The sequence below is a fragment of the Rhinoraja longicauda genome, chromosome 4 (genome assembly GCF_053455715.1).
Source record: "Rhinoraja longicauda isolate Sanriku21f chromosome 4, sRhiLon1.1, whole genome shotgun sequence".
Classification (NCBI taxonomy): Eukaryota; Metazoa; Chordata; class Chondrichthyes; order Rajiformes; family Arhynchobatidae; genus Rhinoraja; species Rhinoraja longicauda.
This window is the reverse complement of record NC_135956.1, coordinates 11,181,500-11,203,039: the sequence shown is the minus strand read 5'-3', so window position 1 is coordinate 11,203,039 and position 21,540 is coordinate 11,181,500. Positions and strand designations below refer to the sequence as shown.

Genomic DNA, 21,540 nt, shown 5'->3' with positions numbered 1-21,540 from the left:
TCAAACGCTCATCGTACGTTAACCTAAGCATCCCTGGGTTCATTCTTCTAAACCTACTTTGAACACTTGCCAACACCAACATACCTCCTCAGATATGGAGCCCAAAACGATTCACAATGCTTCAAATGTGGTCTGACCAGTGCCTTATACAGCCTCAACATTACGTCCTGATTTTCTATTCTAGAATGTCGTAGAGTCATACAGCGTGGAAACCTGCCCACACCGACCATGTCCCATCTTCACTAGTCCCACCTGCTTGGGTTTGGCCCACATCCCTCTAAACTTGCCCTATCTATTTGTCTGTCTAATTGTTACTTAAATGTGGGGATAGTCCCTGCCTCAATTACCACCTCTGGTAGCTTGTCCATACCCCCACCTCTCTTTGTGTGAAAAATATATCCCCTAGATTCCTATTAATCTTTCCCCCTTCACCTTAAACCTGTGTCCTCTGGTTCTCGATTCCCGTACTTTGGCCAAGAGACTGTGCATCTATCTACCCGATCTATGCCTCTCATAATTTTGTACACCTCTATCAGATCACCTCTCATCCTCCTGCGCTCCTGGGAATAGAGACCCATGTCTTTTCCATTTTGTGCTGTTAAATTTGCACTTTGTCCCGCCCCCCTGACATCGGTCTGAAGAAGGGTCTCGACCCGAAACGTCACCCATTCCTTCTCTCCTGAGATGCTGCCTGACCCGCTGAGTTACTCCAGCATTTTGTGAAATAAATACCTTCGATTTGTACCAGCATCTGCAGTTATTTTCTTACGTTAAATTTGCACTTGTAATTACTCTTCTAGGTACCTCCAATGAAGTTGCCCAGTTCCTATCAAAAGAAAACCAAGTTATCATTCGAATGCGTGGTCTTCCTTTTGTAGCCACTGCTGAGGAGGTTGTGATGTTTTTTGGATCAAGTTGTCCCCTAACAGGTGGGAAGGAAGGAATACTTTTTGTCAAATACCCTGACGGGAGGCCCACAGGTGATGCTTTTGTATTGTTCGCCTGTGAGGAATACGCTCAAAATGCACTCAAGAAGCACAAGGACTTGTTGGGGAAACGCTACATTGAGCTCTTCAGAAGCACAGCAGCTGAAGTACAGCAGGTTAGTGCCATAATATATCTACCAATCATCTACAGAATGAGGACATTAAACTGCCATAAAGGGGTTATGGGGAGAAGGCAGGCGAATGGGGTTAGGAGGGAGAGATAGATCAGCCATGATTGAATGGCGGAGTAGACTTGATGGGCCGAATGGCCTAATTCTGCTCCTATCACTTATGAACATAAAATATATATTTTTAATGGTTATCTTTAGTCACCAAATACTCTTGATGTACTTCATTTGATTCTCATTGAGAAAGTTTGTGCTTGATCCTTGTCTGTTTTTTTTATGTGTGTGTATGGATGTTTCTATGTATGTATACATATATACACTTATGGTAGACACAAAATGCTGGAGTAACTCAGCGGGAGGGAAGGAATGGGTGACGTTTCGGCTCGAGACCCTTCTTCAGACTGTATGTGTATATGCAAAATGATAGATATGTGTGTAAAGATAGACACACTGAACTTTTTTCTCTCTCTCGTTTATTATATTGTGTACAGTGTGCTATGTTTACATATCCTGTATTGGTGCAGCAAGCAAGATTGCCATTGTTCTATCTGGGACATATGGTAATAAAACACTCGTGACTCTTTCATACTGATACTGACAGTGGCACAGCTGGTAGAGCTGCTGCCTCACACGCCGGAGACCCAGGATTGACCCTGAGCTCGGGTTTTTCAGTCAGAGAGTTGTGAATCTGTGGAATTCTCTGCCTCAGAAGGCAGTGGAGGCCAATTCTCTGAATGCATTCAAGAGAGAGCTAGATAGAGCTCTTAAGGATAGCGGAGTCAGGGGGTATGGGGAGAAGGCAGGAACGGGGTACTGATTGAGAATGATCAGCCATGATCACATTGAATGGCGGTGTTGGCTCGAAGGGCCGAATGGCCTCCTCCTGCACCTATTGTCTATTGTCCATTGTCTGTGTGGAGTTTGCACGTTCTCCCTGTGACCGGGTGGGTTTCCTCCGTGTGCTCTGGTTTCCCTCCCGCATTCCAAAGACCTGTGGATTTGTAGGTTAAATGGCCTCTGTTAATCAAGAACCAATCCATCTCCGTTTTATAAATACCCAAAGACTTGCCCTCCACAGCCATCTGTGGCAATGAATTCCACAGAATTGTCACCCTCTGGCTAAAGAAATTCCTCCTCATCTCCTATCTAAAGGTACATCCTTTTTTTCTGAGGCTGTGCCATCTGGTCCTAGACTCTCCCACTAGTGGAAACATCCTCTCCACATCCACTCTATCCTGGCCTTTATTATTCAGTCCGTTTCCATGAGTTGCTCCTCTCATTCTTCTAAACTCCAGCAAGTGCCATCAAAGGCTCATCATATCTCAACTAATATCATGCTACACACTAGTTTGGTTTGGTTGTTCTAACATTGACAGTATCCATCTTTAAAAGTTGCATTAGGAATAAAAATGGCAAAACAAATTGCCCTATATTTCCAGCAACTTTGTTGGTGACCATGTTATTTTCAGCCACTGCGGTCTCTTTTAAGTAGCACTGATTTGGTTTCTCTGCCTGAAGAAAAAAATGTGTACAGCATGAGAAAACAACAAATAAATTTGAGAGATAAATTTGAGGGTGGTGAATCTGTGGAATTCTTTGCCAGTGGAAATTTTTATGGCAGAGATAGACAGATTCTTGATCAGATTTTTAGATTTTTTAGATTTAGAGATACAGCGCGGAAACAGGCCCTTCAGGCCACCGAGTCCGCGCCGCCCAGCGATCTCCGCACATTAACACTATCCTACACACACTAGGGACAATTTTTACATTTTACCCAGCCAATTAACCTACATACATACCTGTACGTCTTTGGAGTGTGGGAGGAAACCGAAGATCTCGGAGAAAACCCACGCAGGTCACGGGGAGAACGTACAAACTCCGTACAGACGGCGCCTGTAGTCCGGATCGAACCTCAGCATTCGCTGTAAGGCAGCAACTCTACCGCTGCGCCACCGTGCCAGAGGTACGGGTGTCAGAGGTTATGGGTAGAAGGCAGGAGAATGGGGTTAGGAGGGAGAGATAGATGAGCCATGATTGAATGGAGGAGTAGACTTGTTGGGCCAAATGGCCTAATTCTACTCCTATTCCTTATGACCATATGATCTCTAACGGTAACGGACTTGTTTTGAGCAAGGAACTGATGTGTAAAAAGTGAACATGTGGCATCTACAGTGATGGCCCTTCAGAAAGTGTAGTATAGTCCAATTCCTTTTTGGTCTTCCGGTAAAAGTGTGTATGGATTCTGACAAAACTCTGAACGAAAACATGAGTATAGCAATTGGGTGTTTATGTTACAGTTTATGTGACGCTACATTTGGAAATTTGTGTTCAGTTTTGGTCACCCTGTTACAGGAAAGATGTTGCTAAACTGGAAAGGGCGCAGAGGAGATTAACGAGGATGTTGCCAGGACTTGAGGGCCTGAGCTATAGGGAGAGGTTGAGCAGGCTAGGCTTTTATTCCTTGGAGCGTAGGAGGATGAGAGGTGAACTCATATCGGTCGGTGTATGATATGAGTCGGTCGGTATATCATTCTCATGAGATGAATAGATAGGGTAAATGCACAGAGTATTTTAGCCAGAGTAGGGGATTTGTGAGCCAGAGGGCATAGGCATAAGGTGAGGGGGAGAGATAATAGCAACCTGAGAGGTAACTACTTCATAAAAAGGATGGTAGATATACGGAACGAGCTGTTGGAGGATATAGTTGAGGCAGGTTCCATCACAACATATGAAAAACATTCGGACAAGTACGTGGATAGGGCAGGTTTAGAGGGGTATGGGCCAAATGCAGGCAGGTGGGACTAGTGTAGATAGAGCATGTTTGTCGGTGTGGGCAAGTTGGGGCGAAGGTATGACTCTATGACCACTGTCTAGTTCCAAACTATGTTGTAGGAAGGAACCTCAGATGCTGGTTTAAACCGAAGATAGACACAAAATGCTGGAGTAACTCAGCGGGTCAGGCAGCATCTCTGGAGAAAAGGAATGGGTGACGTTTCAGGTCGAGTCTGAAGATTTGGTGTCGACCCGAAACGTCACCCATGCCTTCTCTCCAGGGATGCTGCCTGTCCCGCTGAGTTACTCCAGCATTGTGTGTCCACCTGCAGTTCCAGATTACGTTCCAGTTAATCTTTGATTCTGTTCCTGTGTAAATGAAACATTTTGGAGGGGGAAAATAATGTTGACTAATTTTTTCGAAGAAACGACATAAGCACGAGGGAGAGAAATAGAAGTTGATGTTAATAAGTTCACAGAAGATTACGAGGAGACTGGTATGAAGCTCCTGCGCTCCTGAACACCTGCGCTCGGTCCGCATTGACCAAACTGATCTCCCGGTGGCTGAGCACTTCCACTCCCCTTCCCATTCCCAGTCTGACCTTTCTGTCATGGGCCTCCTCCAGTGCCATAGAGAGGCCCACCGGAAATTGGAGGAACAGCACCTCATATTTCGCCTGGGCAGCTTGCAGCCCAGTGGTATGAACATTGACTTCTCCAACTTTAGATAGTTCCTCTGTCCCTCTCTTCCCCTCCTCCTTCCCAGATCTCCCTCTATCTTCCTGTCTCCACCTATATCCTTCCTTTGTCCCGCCCCCCTGACATCAGTCTGAAGAAGGGTCTCAACCCGAAACGTCACCCATTCCTTCTCTCCTGAGATGCTGCCTGACCGGCTGAGTTACTCCAGCATTTTGTGAAATAAATACCTTCGATTTGTACCAGCATCTGCAGTTATTTTCTTATACTACTGGTATGAAGCACAATTGCTGCCATAAACTAGTTGTGCTAAATGGACTATGTCAGTGCGACTGGGTCAGTGTGCTGTTTTATAATTCATTGCCCCAGTTGTTTCGTTTAACAGGAGAGTGCAAACAAGCAAATCTTATTTAAATGAAAGCCTGCACTTTATTGTGCTAAATTTAGTGAGACATTTCAAAGGGCTATTTGATTCAGGATACTTGGTGAAACCTAAAGCAGATTTTTTTTTTTTAAGTTCACAAATGAATTTGCCACGAAGATAGTTTGGAGAAGGTTGCCAACCGAGACACACTGCCTGTCCCGCTGAGTTACTCCGGCATTTTGTGGTCTGTCTTCGGTGTAAACCAGCATCTGCAGTTCCTCTCTACACAAAATATTACCTGTTTATTCCCTCCACAGATGCTGCCTGACCTGCTGAGCTCCTCCTATCACTCTGTGTCTTGCTCAAGATTCCAGTTCCTTGTGCCTTGGTGACACAAGTTATCAGTGGTATAGTTGCTGCCTTGCAGCATCAGAGACCCTGACCTTGGGTGCTGTCTGTACGGAGTTTGCACGTTCTCCCTGCGACTGCGTGTGTTTCCTCCGGTTTCCTCCCACATCCCAAAGACATGTGGGGTTGCAGGTTAAATTGGCTTCTGTAAATCGTCCCTTGTCAGCAGGATTGGGGATGGCTGATTGGTGAGGAAGGACATGGTGGGCGGAAGGGCCTGTTTCCGTGCTGTGTCTCTAAACTAACCTAAACTAAACTAAGCATATTCTTTCTTTGAATTCTACACAGGTTCTTAACAGGTATACTTCAACGCCCCTCATCCCCATTCCTCCTGCTCCTATCATTCCCATGCTACCTCAGCCATTTGTACATTCCACGAGTATGCGTGACTGCATCCGTTTACGAGGCCTACCCTACGCTGCCATGATTGAGGACATTCTGGAGTTCCTGGGTGACTTTACATATGATATCCGACTTCAAGGAGTGCATATGGTGTTAAATCAACAGGTAAATCTCATTCTCTCAGCAATTTCTAATATCGAGTCATACTCTGTGTCTTTGTCTCTCTCTCTTTGTCTCTCTCTGTCTCTCTCTCTCTGTCTCTCTGTCTCTCTCTCTCTGTCTCTCTCTCTCTGTCTCTCTCTCTCTGTCTCTCTCTCTCTCTCTGTCTCTCTCTCTCTCTGTCTCTCTCTCTCTCTGTCTCCGTCTCTCTCTCTGTCTCTGTCTCTGTCTCTGTCTCTGTCTCTGTCTCTGTCTCTGTCTCTGTCTCTGTCTCTGTCTCTGTCTCTCTCTCTCTCTCTCTCTCTCTCTCTCTCTCTCTGTCTCTCTCTCTGTCTCTGTCTCTGTCTCTCTCTCTCTGTCTCTCTCTCTCTCTCTGTGTGTCTCTCTGTGTGTCTCTCTCTCTCTCTGTGCCTCTCTCTGTGTGTCTCTGTCTCTACTGCAATAGACAATAGGTGCAGGAGGAGGCCATTCGGCCCTTAGAGCCAGCACCGCCATTCAATGTGATCATGGCTGATCATTCACAATCAGTACCCCGTTCCTGCCTTCTCCCCATACCCCTTGACTCTGCTATCTTTAAGAGCTCTATCTAGCTCTCTCTTGAAAGCGTCCAGAGAATTGGCCACTGCCTTCTGAGGCAGAGAATTCCACAGATTTACAACTCTCTGACTGATTTGGCCCTAGTGTGTGTGGGATAGTGTTAGTGTACGGGGGTGATCGCTGTTCAGTTCAGACATGGTCGGGTCAAGACCCTTGTTCAGAAACGTCGCCTATCCATGTTCTCCAAGGATGCCGTCTGGTTGTAGGTTAATTGGTTCGTAAATTGTCTGGTGTGTAGGATGGAGCTAGTGTATGGGTGATTGCTGGGTGTCGCTGACTCGGTAGGCCGAAAGGCCTGTTTCCACGCTGCATCTCTAAACTAAATTAAACTAAAAGATTTAAAAGACTGGAGCGATTCTACAGGATGACAGTAAATCCATCTCTGGGGAGAGCACACATAGAGTCACTGCACTCGGGTGCCATTTTGCTGTGATGCTGAGAACTATATTCGTCACCGCCGGCCATGGTGGTGCAGCGGTAGAGTTGCTGCCTTACAGCGTTTGCAGGGACGGAGACCCGGGTTCGATCACGACTACGGGTGCTGTCTGTACGGAGTTTGTACGTTCTCTCCGTGACCTGCGTGGGTTTTCTCGGAGATCTTCGGTTTCCTCCCACATTCCAAAGACGTACAGGTTTGTAGGTTAATTGGATTGGTGTATGTGTAAATTGTCCCTCGTGTGTGCGGGACAGTGTTAATGTGTGGAGATCGCTGGTCGGTTCGGACTCGGTGGGCCGAAGGGGGTGATCAGCCATGATCACATTGAATGTCGGTGCTGGCTCGAAGGGCCGTATGGCCTTCTCCTGCACCTATTGTCTATTGTTTATTGTCTATTGTGTGCTGTATTACTAAACTAAACTAAACTATATTCTGCTCTCTGTACCTTCCCCATTTGCTCTACCTATTGTACTTGAATTTGACTTGATTATAAACATAGCACAAAAAGTAAGGAAATTTGTGTTTGGTAGATTATTTCTTTGTTGTAACAATGCTTCTTGGCAATAAATCTTATACCGTTGGAAAGCCTGTTTATTTCGCTTTTAAATGGTGCCACATTTGTAAGGAACATGCATTTGTGGGATGAGCAGCAGAGCTGAGTATGTGGGTTGCGCCCATGAAAAATCTGCCAAATCTTTGCCAATGCCAAACAGCTTATTCTGCCATTGACTCTTGTTCGGTGTTGTTTGGTGGATTGGATGATTGAAGTCTGAAGAAACAAGACATATTGGCAATTTAACAATTTATTCATTTAATAAACAGGTGCCTCAGTAGCGTGTGGAAGAACCATACACAGCCACAACAGCCTGACACCTCCTCCTCATGCTGGTCACCAGCCTGGTCACACACTGTTGTGGGATGGCATCCCATTCTTCAACCAGCATTTGTCGCAAGTCAGCCAATGTGGTTGTGTTGGTCACTCTGGCACGAACAGCACGCCCATGCTGATCCCACAAGTGTTCAATGGGGTTGAGGTCAGGACTGCTGGCAGGCCATTCCATCCTCTCCACTCCCAAATTCTGGAGGTAGTCTCTGAGAAACCCTGCTCTGTGGGGGCGAGCATTGTCATCTTGGAGGATAGCGTTCGGTCCCAGACTGTGGAGATATGGGATCGCCACTGGTTGCAGAATCTCATCTCGATATCTCTGCATTGAGATTGCCTCCAATGATGACAAGCCTCGTTTTTCCAGTGAGGGAGATGCCGCCCCACACCATCACATTGCCTCCACCAAAAGATGTTACTCTATCGGTGCAGCAATCAGCATAGCGTTCTCCGCGTCTTCTCCACACTTTGACCCTATGATCCAACTGCCGTAGGCAGAATCTGGACTCATCGCTGAACATAACGTTCCTCCACATGTTCAGGTTCCAGTGCACCTGTTGCCGACACCAGCGCAAACGGGCCTGATGGTGAAGGGCAAACCTTGACTGCAAATCTGTAGAAGACAGCCTACGGTTCCTAAGTGCTGACAGGGTGAGGAAACGGTCTTCTTCGGGTGTCGTCTTCTTGGGACGCCCACTTCGCGGCCTGTCTCTGACATCCCCCGTTATATGGAACTTGGCCTTCACTTTGGAGATGGTACTAAGGCTCACTCCAAATAATGCCGCAACTTAGTTTTGCGGAACACCAGCTTGAAGTTGCCCTATCGCACGGGCCCTATCCAGATCAGTCAAACGTGGCATGCCGATTCTTGGAGCAGACACCTACTGACCACTGTAGCAGGGCCCATGCTCACAGATGCTGCCAATCAGGCACCTGATTGTCAGCACCTGGGGGTACCAGAAGCTCAAAACAAGAGTCAATAGCAACAGCAGGATAAGCTGTTTGGCATTGGCAGAGAAGATTTGGCAAATTTTTCATGGGCGCAACCCATATACTCAGCTCTGCTGCTCATCCCACAAATGCATGTTCCTTACAAATGTGGCACCATTTAAAAGGGAAATAAACTGGCTTTCCAACGGTATAAGATTTATTGCCAAGAAGCATTGTTACAACAAAGAAATAATCTACCAAACACAAATTTCCTTACTTTTTGTGCTATGTTTACTAATACACAGCATTATCTGATCTGTGGATAGCATGCAAAGCAAAGCTTTTGGCGTGACAATAGTAAACTTAAACTGAAGCTTAATTTGGGTTTGGTCATTTGCAAGGCATGAGCTCATTTTACTTAATTAATTCTACATAGATGATAATTGCTGAAAAATGTTCCTTTCTCCCACATGCACTGTTCTGATAGAGATGTTACCTCATTCATTGAAATTGGTACTTAATAAGTGGCCAGTCATGCAAATGTATTCATATAGCAAGTAACAACAAGCATATCAGCACGCAGCATTTATATGCAAATAACCTGCACAATTTACAGGTGTAAAAAGTAAATATAGGAAAAAAAACTGCAGATGCTGGTTTAAATCGAAGGTAGACACAAAATGCTGGAGTAACTCAGCGGGTCAGGCAGCATCTTGGGAGAGAAGCAATGGATAACGCTAAAGAAGGGTCTCGACTCAAAACGTCACCAATTCCTTCTCTCCCGAGATGCTGCGTGACCCGCTGAGTTACTCCAGCATTTTGTGTCTACCTAAAAAGTAAGTGGACAATATCAAACCTGAATGGCACCTTAAATTCACTGACTTTAAATATGTACTTATCGATCATTGCTAATGTTGGATTGTTAAGAGTCTTCTGTAGGTGCTTCCCCATTAACAATCAGATAACGATGGTGGCAGGAAGTAAAATACACATGCCTTAATTAACTAGTAGAGCAAAGTTCGTGCACACTTTTAAATACACTTTATTTTAAAACTCTACAAGAAAATACATCGGAAATGGGAATGCTTTCCAACCCTTGATAAATGATTTCACAAGCGAATATGTATGTATGTATACATATCCCATATGTCTATATATGTGTGTGTTTACATATGTATGTGTGCACACACACACATACACACACACACACACACACACACACACACACACACACACACACACACACACACACACACATTTGTGCACACACACACACACACACACATATATATCTACATATACACACACATATATATATATATATGTGTGTACACACACACACACACACATAAATAAACACCTATATGCATTTTACTGTGTGTGTGTGTGTGTGTACACACAGACACATAAATATATACATGTAAGGTGGTCACACATCCAAGGGGTGGGATAGGCGTTTGGCAGAACCACCTCTGTTTTGAAATGCCAAACTTCTCCCTGCAAAAGCTGCTTATTTTCAGTGGGAAACACTAGCTCTCTGTTCCTTTTCCCAAACGGCCACTCCTTCTGCGTGCATTGTTCCAGTAAATGGCAACTGTGAGGAGTAGGAACTCTTGATTCTGACCACGCCTTATGCAAACCTGCCCACGGATTAGGACGTTTCTGCCTTCACGAATTGCATCCACACCCTTAAAATTGGATAATTGATGGGTTTTAGGCTTGGAATGACACAAGCAGCAAAATACATAATAGTCAAAAGATTTGGCAACAAAACCACTTATGTAATCATCGGCCTTTCTTGCCAACAAAAACTACTTGTGAAATCGCTTATCAAGGGTTGGAAAGCATTCCCTTTTCCTGTGCGTTTTCTAGTAGAATTTAAAAATAAAGTATATTTAGAAGTGTACAAGAACTTTGCTCTACGGGTTAATTAAGGAATGTGTATTTTTACTTCCTGCCTCCATGGTGTAGGAAGGAACTGCAGATGCTGGTTCAAACTTAAGATCGATACAAAATGCTGGAGTAACTCAGTAGGACAGGCAGCATCTCTGGAGAGAAGGAATAGGTGAAGTTTTTGGAGGTCTCAATCCGAAACGTCACCCATTCCTTCTCTCCAGAGATGCTGCCTGTCCCGCTGAGTAAATCCAGCTTTTTGTGTCTATCTTCCATTGTTATCTGGTTGTAAATGGGGAAGCCCCTACAGAAGACTCTTATCCTGCTCCACATTCATATCTCAGTCTCTCAAGGCTCTATCTTTGCCCCCTTTTGGCTTTCCAATCCACATTTTGTGGAGGCCTTAGTTTAGTCTATTGTCCGAGAATTCATTGCCACAGAAGGCTATGAAGGCCAAGTCAATGGAGTGTAAGGCCAAGTCAATGTAAAGTGGAGATTGGTAGGTTCTTGACTTGTAAGTGCGTCAGGGTTTATGGGGATAAGGCAGGAGAATGAGGCTGAGAGGGAAAGCTGGAACAGCCATGATTGAATGGCGGAGTAGACTTGATGAGCCGAATGGCCTAATTCTGCTCTTACAACATGAACTTATGTCACGTGTACTGAGGTACAGTGAAAGGTTTTTGTTGCGTGCTAACCAGTCAGTGGGTAGACTACACATGATTACAATCGAGCCGTCCACAGTGAACTGATACAGGATAAAAGGAATAACGTTTAGTGCAAGGTAAAGTCTGATTAAAGATAGTCCGAAGGTCTCCAATGAGGTAGATAGTAGCTCAGAACCACTCTCTAGTTGTGAATAGCATGGTTCAGTTGTCTGATATACAGCATGGATGAAACTGTCCCTGAATCTGGAGGTGTGCGTTTTCACACTTGTGTGGCTCTTGGCAGATGGGAGTGGGGAGAAGAGGGAGTGGCCGGGGTGTGACTGGTCCTTGATTATGCTGCTGGCCTTTGGAAAGGGTGCAGAGTGATACCTGCATTAGTGGGCATGAGCTACAGGGAGAGGTTGGATTGTTTTCCCTGGAACACTGGAGGTTGCGCTGATAGACATCCATAAAGTTACCTGATAGACATTCATAAAATTATGAAATGCATAGATAGGGCAGACAGTCAGAATCTTTTTCCCAGGATGAAAAAAATCAAATACTAGAGGGCACAGTTTTCAGGTGAGGGGGGCGGTGCAAAAGAGATGTGCAGGTTGTGGTTGAAATGAATTTGTTAGTGGCATTTAAGAGACTTTATCGTAGGAAGAAGCAGGGTCTCGACCCGAAACGTCACCCATTCCTTCTCTTCAGAGATGTCCCGCTGAGTTACTCCAGCATTTTGTGTCTATCTTAGTGTGGGAAGGAACTGCAGATGCCAGTTTAAACCAAAGACAGACACAAAATGCTGGAGTAACTCAGCGGGACAGGCAAGCATCTCTGGAGAGAAGGGATGGGTGAGGTTTCGGGTCGAGACCCTTCTTCAGACTGAAGACAGGGGAGAGGGAGGTACAGAGATAGGGAAGTGAAAGGTGTGAAAACAAGACAAAGGGGATGGAGATCAAGGAAAATGTAGAATCGATCTGCCTGCTGGGAGAAGGTAAGAGCAAAGCAAACAGAGTCAGAGAGCAGGAGGAATCACAGAGGGGGAGCAGCGAGAGAGGATGCTGCAGAACTCTCGTCGGGGAGAGGAGGAGAACTTCTTCAAAGTAGACATACCTTGAGGAGATTTCACAGTGGAGCAGACGAAATGTGTAGGAAGGAACAGCGGGTTTAAACGGAAGATCGACACAAAATGCTGGAGTAACTTTTAGGAAGGGCAAGTGAAGGTCTTGACATCGTATTCAGCACAGACATTGTGGGCCGAAGGGCCTGTTCTTGCGCTGTTCGGAGTTCTATGTTGTTGCTTGATAATGTTTTTTGAAAATGCAACCTTGATTCTTGTATGTACATTAACGTCCAAATCTGCTTTACCAGCGCAATGTGACATTACCACTGGCTTAATAGTATTTGTACCCTACATCCAACACTAGGCGAGCAGAAGTTTAGACTTTAGAGATGCGGCGCGGAAACAGGTCCGTCGGCCCACCGAGTCCACGCCGACCAGCGATCACCCCGTACACTAGCACTATCCTATACACTAGGCAAACCTGCAGGGGCTTTGGAATGTGGGAGGAAACCAGAGCACCCGGAGAACAGACGGACCTGGTGGGCCGAAGGGCCTGTTTCCGCACCGTCTCTCTAAACTAAACTAAACTGCAAAGAGAGACACAATGTGTTGGCATAACTCAGCGTGTCAGGCAGCATCTCTAGAGGCAAAAGATGGGTGAAGTCTCGGGTGGGACCCTTTGTTTCTACAGGAACTGCAGATGTTGTTTTATACACAAAGTGCTGGAGTAACTTAGCAGGTCAGGCAGTATCTCTGAACATCATGGATAGGTGACTTTTCAGCTTGAGACCTCTTCAGGTTGAAGAAGGGCCTCGACCCAAAACGTCACATATCCATGTTTTCCAGAGATGCTGCCTGACCTGCTGAGTTACTTCAGTACATTGGGTCCTTTTATAAAATAATGGGAGGCATAGATAGGATAGATGGTCAGAACCTTTTTCCCAGAGTGGAAGTGTCAAGAGACTAGAGGGCACAGCTTTAAGGTGAGCGGTAAAGTTTAAAGGAGACGTGCAGGCAAGGTTTTTTAATACGCAGAGGGTAATTGATGCCTGATAGGAGAGGTGGTGGGGGCAGATATGATAGTGGTGTTTCAGAGGCTTCCAGGTAGGCACCTGGCCTGAAACATCACCTGTCCATGTTCTCCAGAGATGCTGCCTGACCCGCTGAGTTACTCCAGCACTTTGTGTCTTTTTTAGATAGGCACCATGATAAACAGGGAATGGAGGGATATTCACTAGATGTTTCCAAGAGAGAGTTAGATAAATGTAGTCTGAAGAAGGGTCTCGACCCGAAACGTCACCCATGCCTTCTCTCCAGATTTGCTGCCTGTCCCGCTGAGTTATTCCAGCTTTTTGAGTCTATCTGAGAGTTAGATATAGCTATTAGGGCTAACGGAATCAAGAGATATGGGGAGAAAGCAGGAACGGGCCACTGATCTAGGATGATCAGCCATGATCATGTTGAATGGCGGTGCTGGCTCGAAGGGCTGAATGGCCTCCTCCTGCACCTATTGTCTATGTTTCTATGGATCACGAACAGGGAGATAGGATTAGTTTATCTCGGCCTCGTGTTTGGCTCAGACATCGAGGGCCTGTCCTTGTGCTATCCTGTTCTATGTTCTATGTTCAGGCCCTCTCCTCTGCCTAGCTTTCCTTCTTTAAAAGTATTTTACAACCTACGTTGTTTGATAATTTGCCCTGATAACTATGTCTCCTTCTCCAACTTGGTGTCAAGTTTTGTGGAAGCAAAGAACTACAGATGCTGTTTCATACACCCATAATGCACCCTGGCTACTTCCTCTTCCTCTTCTCCCCTCTCCCATCAGGCTAAAGGTACAGAAGTGTGAAAACGCACACCTCCAGATTCAGAGAGTTTCTTCCCAGCTGTTATTAGGCAACTAAACCATCCTATCACCAACCAGAGAGCAGTCCTGAAGTACTATCTAGCTCATTGGTGACCCTCAGACTGTTTTTGATCGGACTTTGCTGGCTTTACCTTGCACTAAACGTTATTCCCTTATCATGTAAATGTGTCGACTGTAATCATGTATTGTCTTTCTGCTGACCATTTAGCATACAACAAAAAGCTTTCCACTGTACCTCAGTACACGTGAGAATAAACTAAACTGAACTGAACTGAAGACAACAGGGCACACAGAGCTGGAGTAACCCAGGAGTTCAGGCAGCATCTCTGGAGAATGTAGATAGGTGAAGTTTCCTATCCATGTTCTCCAGAGATGTTGCCTGACCTGCTCACGTTTACGTCATAGGAGTAGAATTAGCCATTCGGCCCATCGAGTCCACTCCGCCATTTAATCATGGCTGATCTCTGCCTCCTAATCCCATTCTCCTGCCTTCTCTCCGTAACCTCTAACACCTGTACTAATCAAGAATCTATGTAGGAAAATAACTGCAGATGCTGGTACAAATCGAAGGTATCACAAAATGCTGGAGTAACTCAGCAGGTCAGGCAGCATTTAGGAGAGAGGGAATGGGTGACGTTTTGGGTCGAGACCCTTCTTCAGACTGATGTCAGGGGGGCGGGACAAAGAAAGGATATAGGTGGAGATGGGAAGACAGTGGGAGAACTGGGAAGGGGGAGGGGGGGAGAGAGGGACAGAGGAACTATCTAAAGTTGGAGAAGTCAATGTTCATACCACTGGGCTGCAAGCTGCCCTAGCGAAATATGAGGTGCTGTTCCTCCAATTTTCGGTGGGCCTCACTATGGCACTGGGGGAGGCCCATGACAGAAAGGTCAGACTGGGAGTGGGAGGGGGAGTTGAAGTGCTCAGCCACTGGGAGATCAGGTTGGTTAAGGCGGACTGAGCGAAGGTGTTGAGCGAAACGATCGGCGAGCCTGCGTATCTATCTATTATCTCTGCCCGAAAAATATCCACTGACGGCCTCCGCAGCCTTCTGGGGCAATGAGTTCCACAGACTCACACACTGGTGTTGTTGTTTCAGGGCCGTCCTTCAGGCGATGCCTTTATCCAGATGAGATCGTCAGATCGAGCCTTCCTGGCTGCTCAGAGGTGTCATAAAAGAACAATGAAGGAACGATATGTTGAAGTATTTCAGTGTTCCGCTGACGAAATGAACTATGTGTTAATGGGTGGCATTTTAAATCGAAATGGCTTGTCACCTCCGCCATGTAAGTTACCATGTAAGTCTGCTTGGCTCTTCACGGTGCTCTGTGCTGCCTCCTGGTAGGTGCTGGATCTGTGTGACTGACTCTTATCGTGGCTACTCCATTTCAAAAGACTTTGGGATTGCAACCTGTCACCTGAACTTGAAACTATTCTAGCTTGTAGTGGTTTAACGTGTTCGGTGCTGGATCTATGTCACTATCTATCTCTTATCTTGGCCACCCCTTTGTGATTACAATCTGTCATCTCAATATGTAACTACTCTAGCCTGCAGTGGTTTTGTGTTGCTCTTCGGGTGGTTGAGGTACTTTGGGGAAGAAAGCCTTGATATCATAAACTTTACATGGAATTGAACAACTTCTTAAAAGAAATAGCGTTTTAAATTTGCAAGTAAAAATCAAGAACTGCAGATGCTGGTTTACAACAAAGGACACAAAGTGCTGGAGTAACTCAGCGTGTCAGGCAGCATCTCTGGAGAAACTGGATAGGTGAGGAATTGGGTCAGGGCCCTTCTTCAGACTGGGCATTTTGGGTTGAGCTCCTTCTTCAGACTGGGCAAATCGGGTTGAGCTCCTTCAGGGTTGGGACCCTTCTCGGATATGAAGAAGGGCCCTGATCCGATATGTGTAGAAAGGAAGTGCAGATGCTGGTTTATACTGAAGATAAACACAGTTACTGAAGAGTAACTCAGCAGGTCAGGCAGGATCTCTGGAGAAAAAGGATAGGTGATGTTTCACCGTGAGCGGCACGGTGGCGCAGTGGTAGAGTTGCTGCCTTACAGCGAATGCAGCGCCGGAGATTCAGGTTCGATCCTGACTAAGGGCGCCGTCTGTACGGAGTTTGTACGTTCTCCCCGTAACCTGCGTGGGTTTTCTCCGAGATCTTCGGTTTCCTCCCACACTCCAAAGACGTACAGGTATAGACAATAGACAATAGACAATATGTGCAGGAGTAGGCCATTCAGCCCTTCGAGCCAGCACCGCCATTCAATGCGATCATGGCTGATCACTCTCAATCAGTACCCCGTTCCTGCCTTCTCCCCATACCCCCTCACTCCGCTATCCTTAAGAGCTCTATCCAGCTCTCTCTTGAAAGCATCCAACGAACTGGCCTCCACTGCCTTCTGAGGCAGAGAATTCCACACCTTCACCACTCTCTGACTGAAAAAGTTCTTCCTCATCTCCGTTCTAAATGGCCTACCCCTTATTCTTAAACTGTGGCCCCTTGTTCTGGACTCCCCCAACATTGGGAACATGTGTCCAATCCCCTAATTATCTTATATGTTTCAATAAGATCCCCCCTCATCCTTCTAAATTCCAGTGTATACAAGCCCAATCGCTCCAGCCTTTCAACATACGACAGTCCCGCCATTCCGGGAATTAACCTAGTGAACCTACGCTGCACGCCCTCCATAGCAAGAATATCCTTCCTCAAATTTGGAGACCAAAACTGCACACAGTACTCCAGGTGCGGTCTCACCAGGGCCCTGTACAACTGTAGAAGGACCTCTTTGCTCCTATACTCAAATATAGGTTAATTGACTGGGTAAATGTAAAAATAGTCCCTAGTGTGTGTAGGATAGTGTTAATATGCGGGGATCGCTGGGCGGCGCGGACTCGGTGGGCCGAAGGGCCTGTTTCCGCGCTGTATCTCTAAAAAAAAATGTTTTGTGTCGGGAACCTTCTTCACACGAAAGATCCTGACCCGAAACATCACCCATTCTTTGTCTCCAGAGATGCCGCCTGACCCACTGAGTTACTGCAGCACTTAGTGTCCATTCACGACCCGAAGTGTCACCTGTCCATGTTCTCCAGAGACGCTGCCTGACCTCCTGAGTTACTCCAACACTTTATACCTCCTTGAGCGTTAAATTTGCTGTATATTCAAATACTATTTTTTAAATTAGTTACTGTGTCCATGAAAAGTTTGTGATAAAAAAATAGCAGGAGAGTGCTGAATAAAACCAATCCACCGGACAAATTAAACAGATTGAACAATCATCAGCATGGTTCTTGATTTGACCACTGGTTCCGGGCAAGGTTGGTCATTACGACTGATCTCGATACTGTAAGCTGGAGAGAAAAAGCAATTCTGAGGGAAGATTTCACCATGTCCAACCCGCCAGGACCTTGCATGAAGAATGTCCCTATGGGAAGTATCAGATCAAAATTGGTGCGTGAGTGTTTGGCCTTCGGAACTTGGAAGGAGCAAGGGTGGGAAATGGTGTAAGAACACAGTGCTGGAGTAACTCAGCAGGTCAGGCGGCATCTGTGGAGGACATGGACAGGCAACGTTTTGGGTCAGGAAAGAAAGTGTACTCTGACTTGCCCACACTGGCCAACATGTCCCATCTACTCCAGTCCCACCTGCCTGCATTTGGCCCTTATCCCTCTAAACCTGTCCTATCCATGTACCTGTTCAAATGTCTTTTAAACATTGTACAACCTGCCTCAACTATCTCCTCTGGCAGCTCATTCCATACAACTACCACCCTTTGCATGAAAAAGTTACCCCCAAGATTCCTATTACATATTCCCCCCCTCACCTTGTACCTTTGTCCTCCAGTTCGCCTTTCCCCTACTCTGGGCAAGAGACATATATATTTATACATATATATGAGTGTGTGTATATATAATATATACATTAAAAATATGTATACATAAGTTCTAGGAGCAGATTTAGGTTATTCGGCCCATCAAATCTACTCCACCATTCAATCACGGCTGATCTATCTTTCCCTCTCAACCCCATTTTCCTGCCTTCTCCCCGTATCCCCTGACACCCGTACTAATCAGGAATCTGTCAATCTCTGCCTTAAAAATATCCTGGCTCAATATCTCGGCCAGTCTCACCACTGTTTGCATCCTGCATTTCATAATTTTGCAATATACTTTTACTGGAAAACCTGGAGAACAGGTTTGGCTGGAAATTCCTACTTGCCCTGAGGAGGTCAATTATGCTTAAACGTAGTATAATTAAAAACTTTAATGCATACATCCATGCTTTACAGCAGCAGTGCTCAAGTCAGTTTTTAGTTTAGTTTAGAGATACAGCGCGGAAACAGGCCCTTCGGCCCACCGAGTCTGCGCCGACCAGCGATCCCCGCATATTAACGTTGCCCTACACACCTAAGGACAATTAGCATTTTATACCAAGCCAATTAATGCCTGCAAACCGAAGATCCCGGAGAAAACCCACGCAGGTCACAGGGAGAACGTATAGATTTCGTTCAGAGAACACCCATGGTCGGGATCGAACCCAGGCCTCCAGTGTTGCAAGCGCTGTCAGGCAGCAACTCTACCTGCTGCACCATCATGGCCGCCCCTAGTGGAAATCTGATGTGCTGAGCTTTGATGTAAATTACTCTTGCAAAGGGACTGGCATCTTGATTAAAAATGTGGGTTTCAGTTGTGTTAGGTCAGGTGTAATATTTTTGCAGTCAGCATCTTTTGTTTTGCACACACACACACACACACACACACACACACACACACAGACACACCCACACAGAGACACACCCACACACACACACACACACACACACACACACACACAGGGCAATTTTTAAAGAGGTCAATTAACCTACAATGAATGAATAAGTTTATTGGCCAAGTATGTGCATGTACAAGGAATGTGCCTTGGTGCTCCGCTCACAAATGACAGCACAAACATACAGTTAACAATGAAGAATAAAGCATAACCACATCAAAACAATAAGGATACAACATTACGGTCTAAACATGTGGGTAAAAATCCTGCCTGTCTTTGGAATATGGGAGGAAACCGGAGTACCTGGAGAAAACCCACGTGGTCACAGGGAGAAACATAGAAACATAGAAAATAGGTGCAGGAGTAGGCCATTCGGCTCTTCGAGCCTGCACCGCCATTCAATATGATCATGGCTGATCATCCAGCTCAGTAACCTGTACCTGCCTTCTCTCCATACCTCCTGATCCCTTTAGCAAAAAGGGCCACATCTAACAACCCAAACTACCAGCAATGATGGTGCAGTCCTGAGCCACTACCTACATCATCAGAGACCCTCGGATTATCACTGACCCGACATTACTGGACTTTATCTTGCTATTTAAATGCTATTCCCTTGATCATGTATGTCACTATGGATGACTCGATTGCAATCACGTATAATCGTTCCGCTGACTGGTTAGCTCGCAACACAAGCTTTTCACTGGACCTCGGTACATGTGACAATAAACTAACCTAACTAACTAAACTAACTAACCAACTCATTTCACTTGGGGTGTTGAACTCGTCAACCAAAATCAAATTTTCTCTTTAGAGTTTAGTTGTGATTATATATTCTAATATTCCAGTAGATTATAATATTCTAATTATAAGTTTCATGGACTTGATTTATAAAGGTCTTAGCTTTCCTTTATTATCTTTTTATTTCTTCCTGGGCTTTGACAATTTCTTCTTTTGCAATGATGCTCATTTTCTGAAGTATTGAGGATGATGACAACACGGTGGCGCAGCGGTAGAGTTGCTGCCTTACAGCACCAGAAACCTGGGTTCCATCCTGACTACGGGTGCTGTCAGTAGGGAGCTTGTACGTTCTCCCCGTGACTGCCTGGGTTTTCTCCGGGTGCTCTGGTTTTTTCCCACATTCCAAAGACGTACTGGTTTGTAGGTTAATTGGCTTCAGTAAAAATTGTAAATTGCCCCTGGTGTGTGTAGGATAGTGTTCGTGCGGGGTGATCGCTGGTCTGCACGGATCCAGTGTGCCGAAGGGCCTGGTTCCGCATTGTATCTCTAAAGAATAAGGAGTCAGTAAAAAAATGGTTTCTCCTTGGAAAATGGCGCAAATTCTCTCTTAGATGTATTGTTAAAATCGGAGATGCCTTGTCCTTCATTATGCGGCAGCAGCATTTGCAGAAAGAGTCTCACAACCATGAGTTTGGTAATTTAAATTATTTTGTATTTATAATTGAACATAGACCAGTACAGCACAGGGACGAGCCCTTCGGCCCACAAACTTTGTGCCGAATATAATACCGAGCTAAACTGATCTCTTTTGCCTGTACATTATCCATACCTCTCTATTCCCTGCACATGCCTATATAAAAGCCTCTTAAACAGCACTATCATATCTGCCTCTACCACCACCCCTGGCAGTGTGATCCAGGCCCCCACCAACCTCTGTGTGTAAAAAAAAAAAAAAATTGCCCCGCACATCTTCATACTAAAACTCTCGTTTGTTTGTTCCTGAACTACAGCCAAAACGGTACATGATAGCGCGACAATTTTAGGCCCACCTTACTCACCGTCGTCCCTTTGGTGCTAATGGAAGAAGTTTCAGTGAAATCGGTGTTATATTTTTTAAGTTATTCACATTTTAAAGTTTAAATCTATCCCCTAGGGTGGAGGGAGGATAAGGGGGGTTGAGGGGGATGGAAGGGAGGGGAGCAAGGAGGGGGGCAAGGAGGGGAGATGGAGGGAGGGGGAGAGGAGAGGGTGCTGCACTAATGCAGGGGAGGTTTGGGCCCAACAGGTCCACTTAGTCCAGTCCCCATTAAACTCCCCCTCTCACCGTATAGTTATGCCCTCTAGTGTTGGATATTCCCACCCTGGAAAATAGGTTCTGACTGACTACCCTATCTATGCCTCTCGTAATTTTATATACATCTCTCAAGTCTCCCCACAACATGTGATAAATAGGGCGCTTAAAAAATGTGTCCCCCCTCTCTCTCCGCCTTTCTCCCACCCTAGTCGTTGTATTAGTTTCTCTATCATGTTGAGTTCTGTATAACTCGTTATCACCTACCACACAGCCAACAATGGACCATTGTGTGCTCCACCTTTCCTTGATCATCATTGCTTTTTGCGATTCATTCATTCATTTGTCCTAAGTATCCTCTATATCTCTCAGTCTGAAGGGGAGAAGGCAAGAGAATGGGGAGAGATATATCAGCCTTGATCGAATGGCCAGAGTAGACTCGATGGGCCGAATGGCCTAATTCTGCTCCTATCACTTACGACCTTATGAAGGGTCTCGGCCTGAAACATCACCTATTCCTTCTCTCCAGAGATGCTGCCTGACCCGCTGAGTTACTCCGGCTTTTTGGGTTTA

At 45.7% G+C, this 21,540-nt stretch overlaps 1 protein-coding gene across 1 annotated transcript in view; it reads left to right on the top strand.

Moving 5' to 3' along the window:
• esrp1 (epithelial splicing regulatory protein 1) overlaps positions 1–21,540 on the top strand; it is an 86,840-nt gene that overhangs the window by 17,550 nt on the left and 47,750 nt on the right. The window contains exons 10-12 of the mRNA XM_078398409.1: positions 801–1,102; positions 5,643–5,861; positions 15,268–15,466. Coding sequence (XP_078254535.1) covers positions 801–1,102; positions 5,643–5,861; positions 15,268–15,466 — 720 coding nt within the window. The remainder of the gene's footprint in view (positions 1–800; positions 1,103–5,642; positions 5,862–15,267; positions 15,467–21,540) is intronic.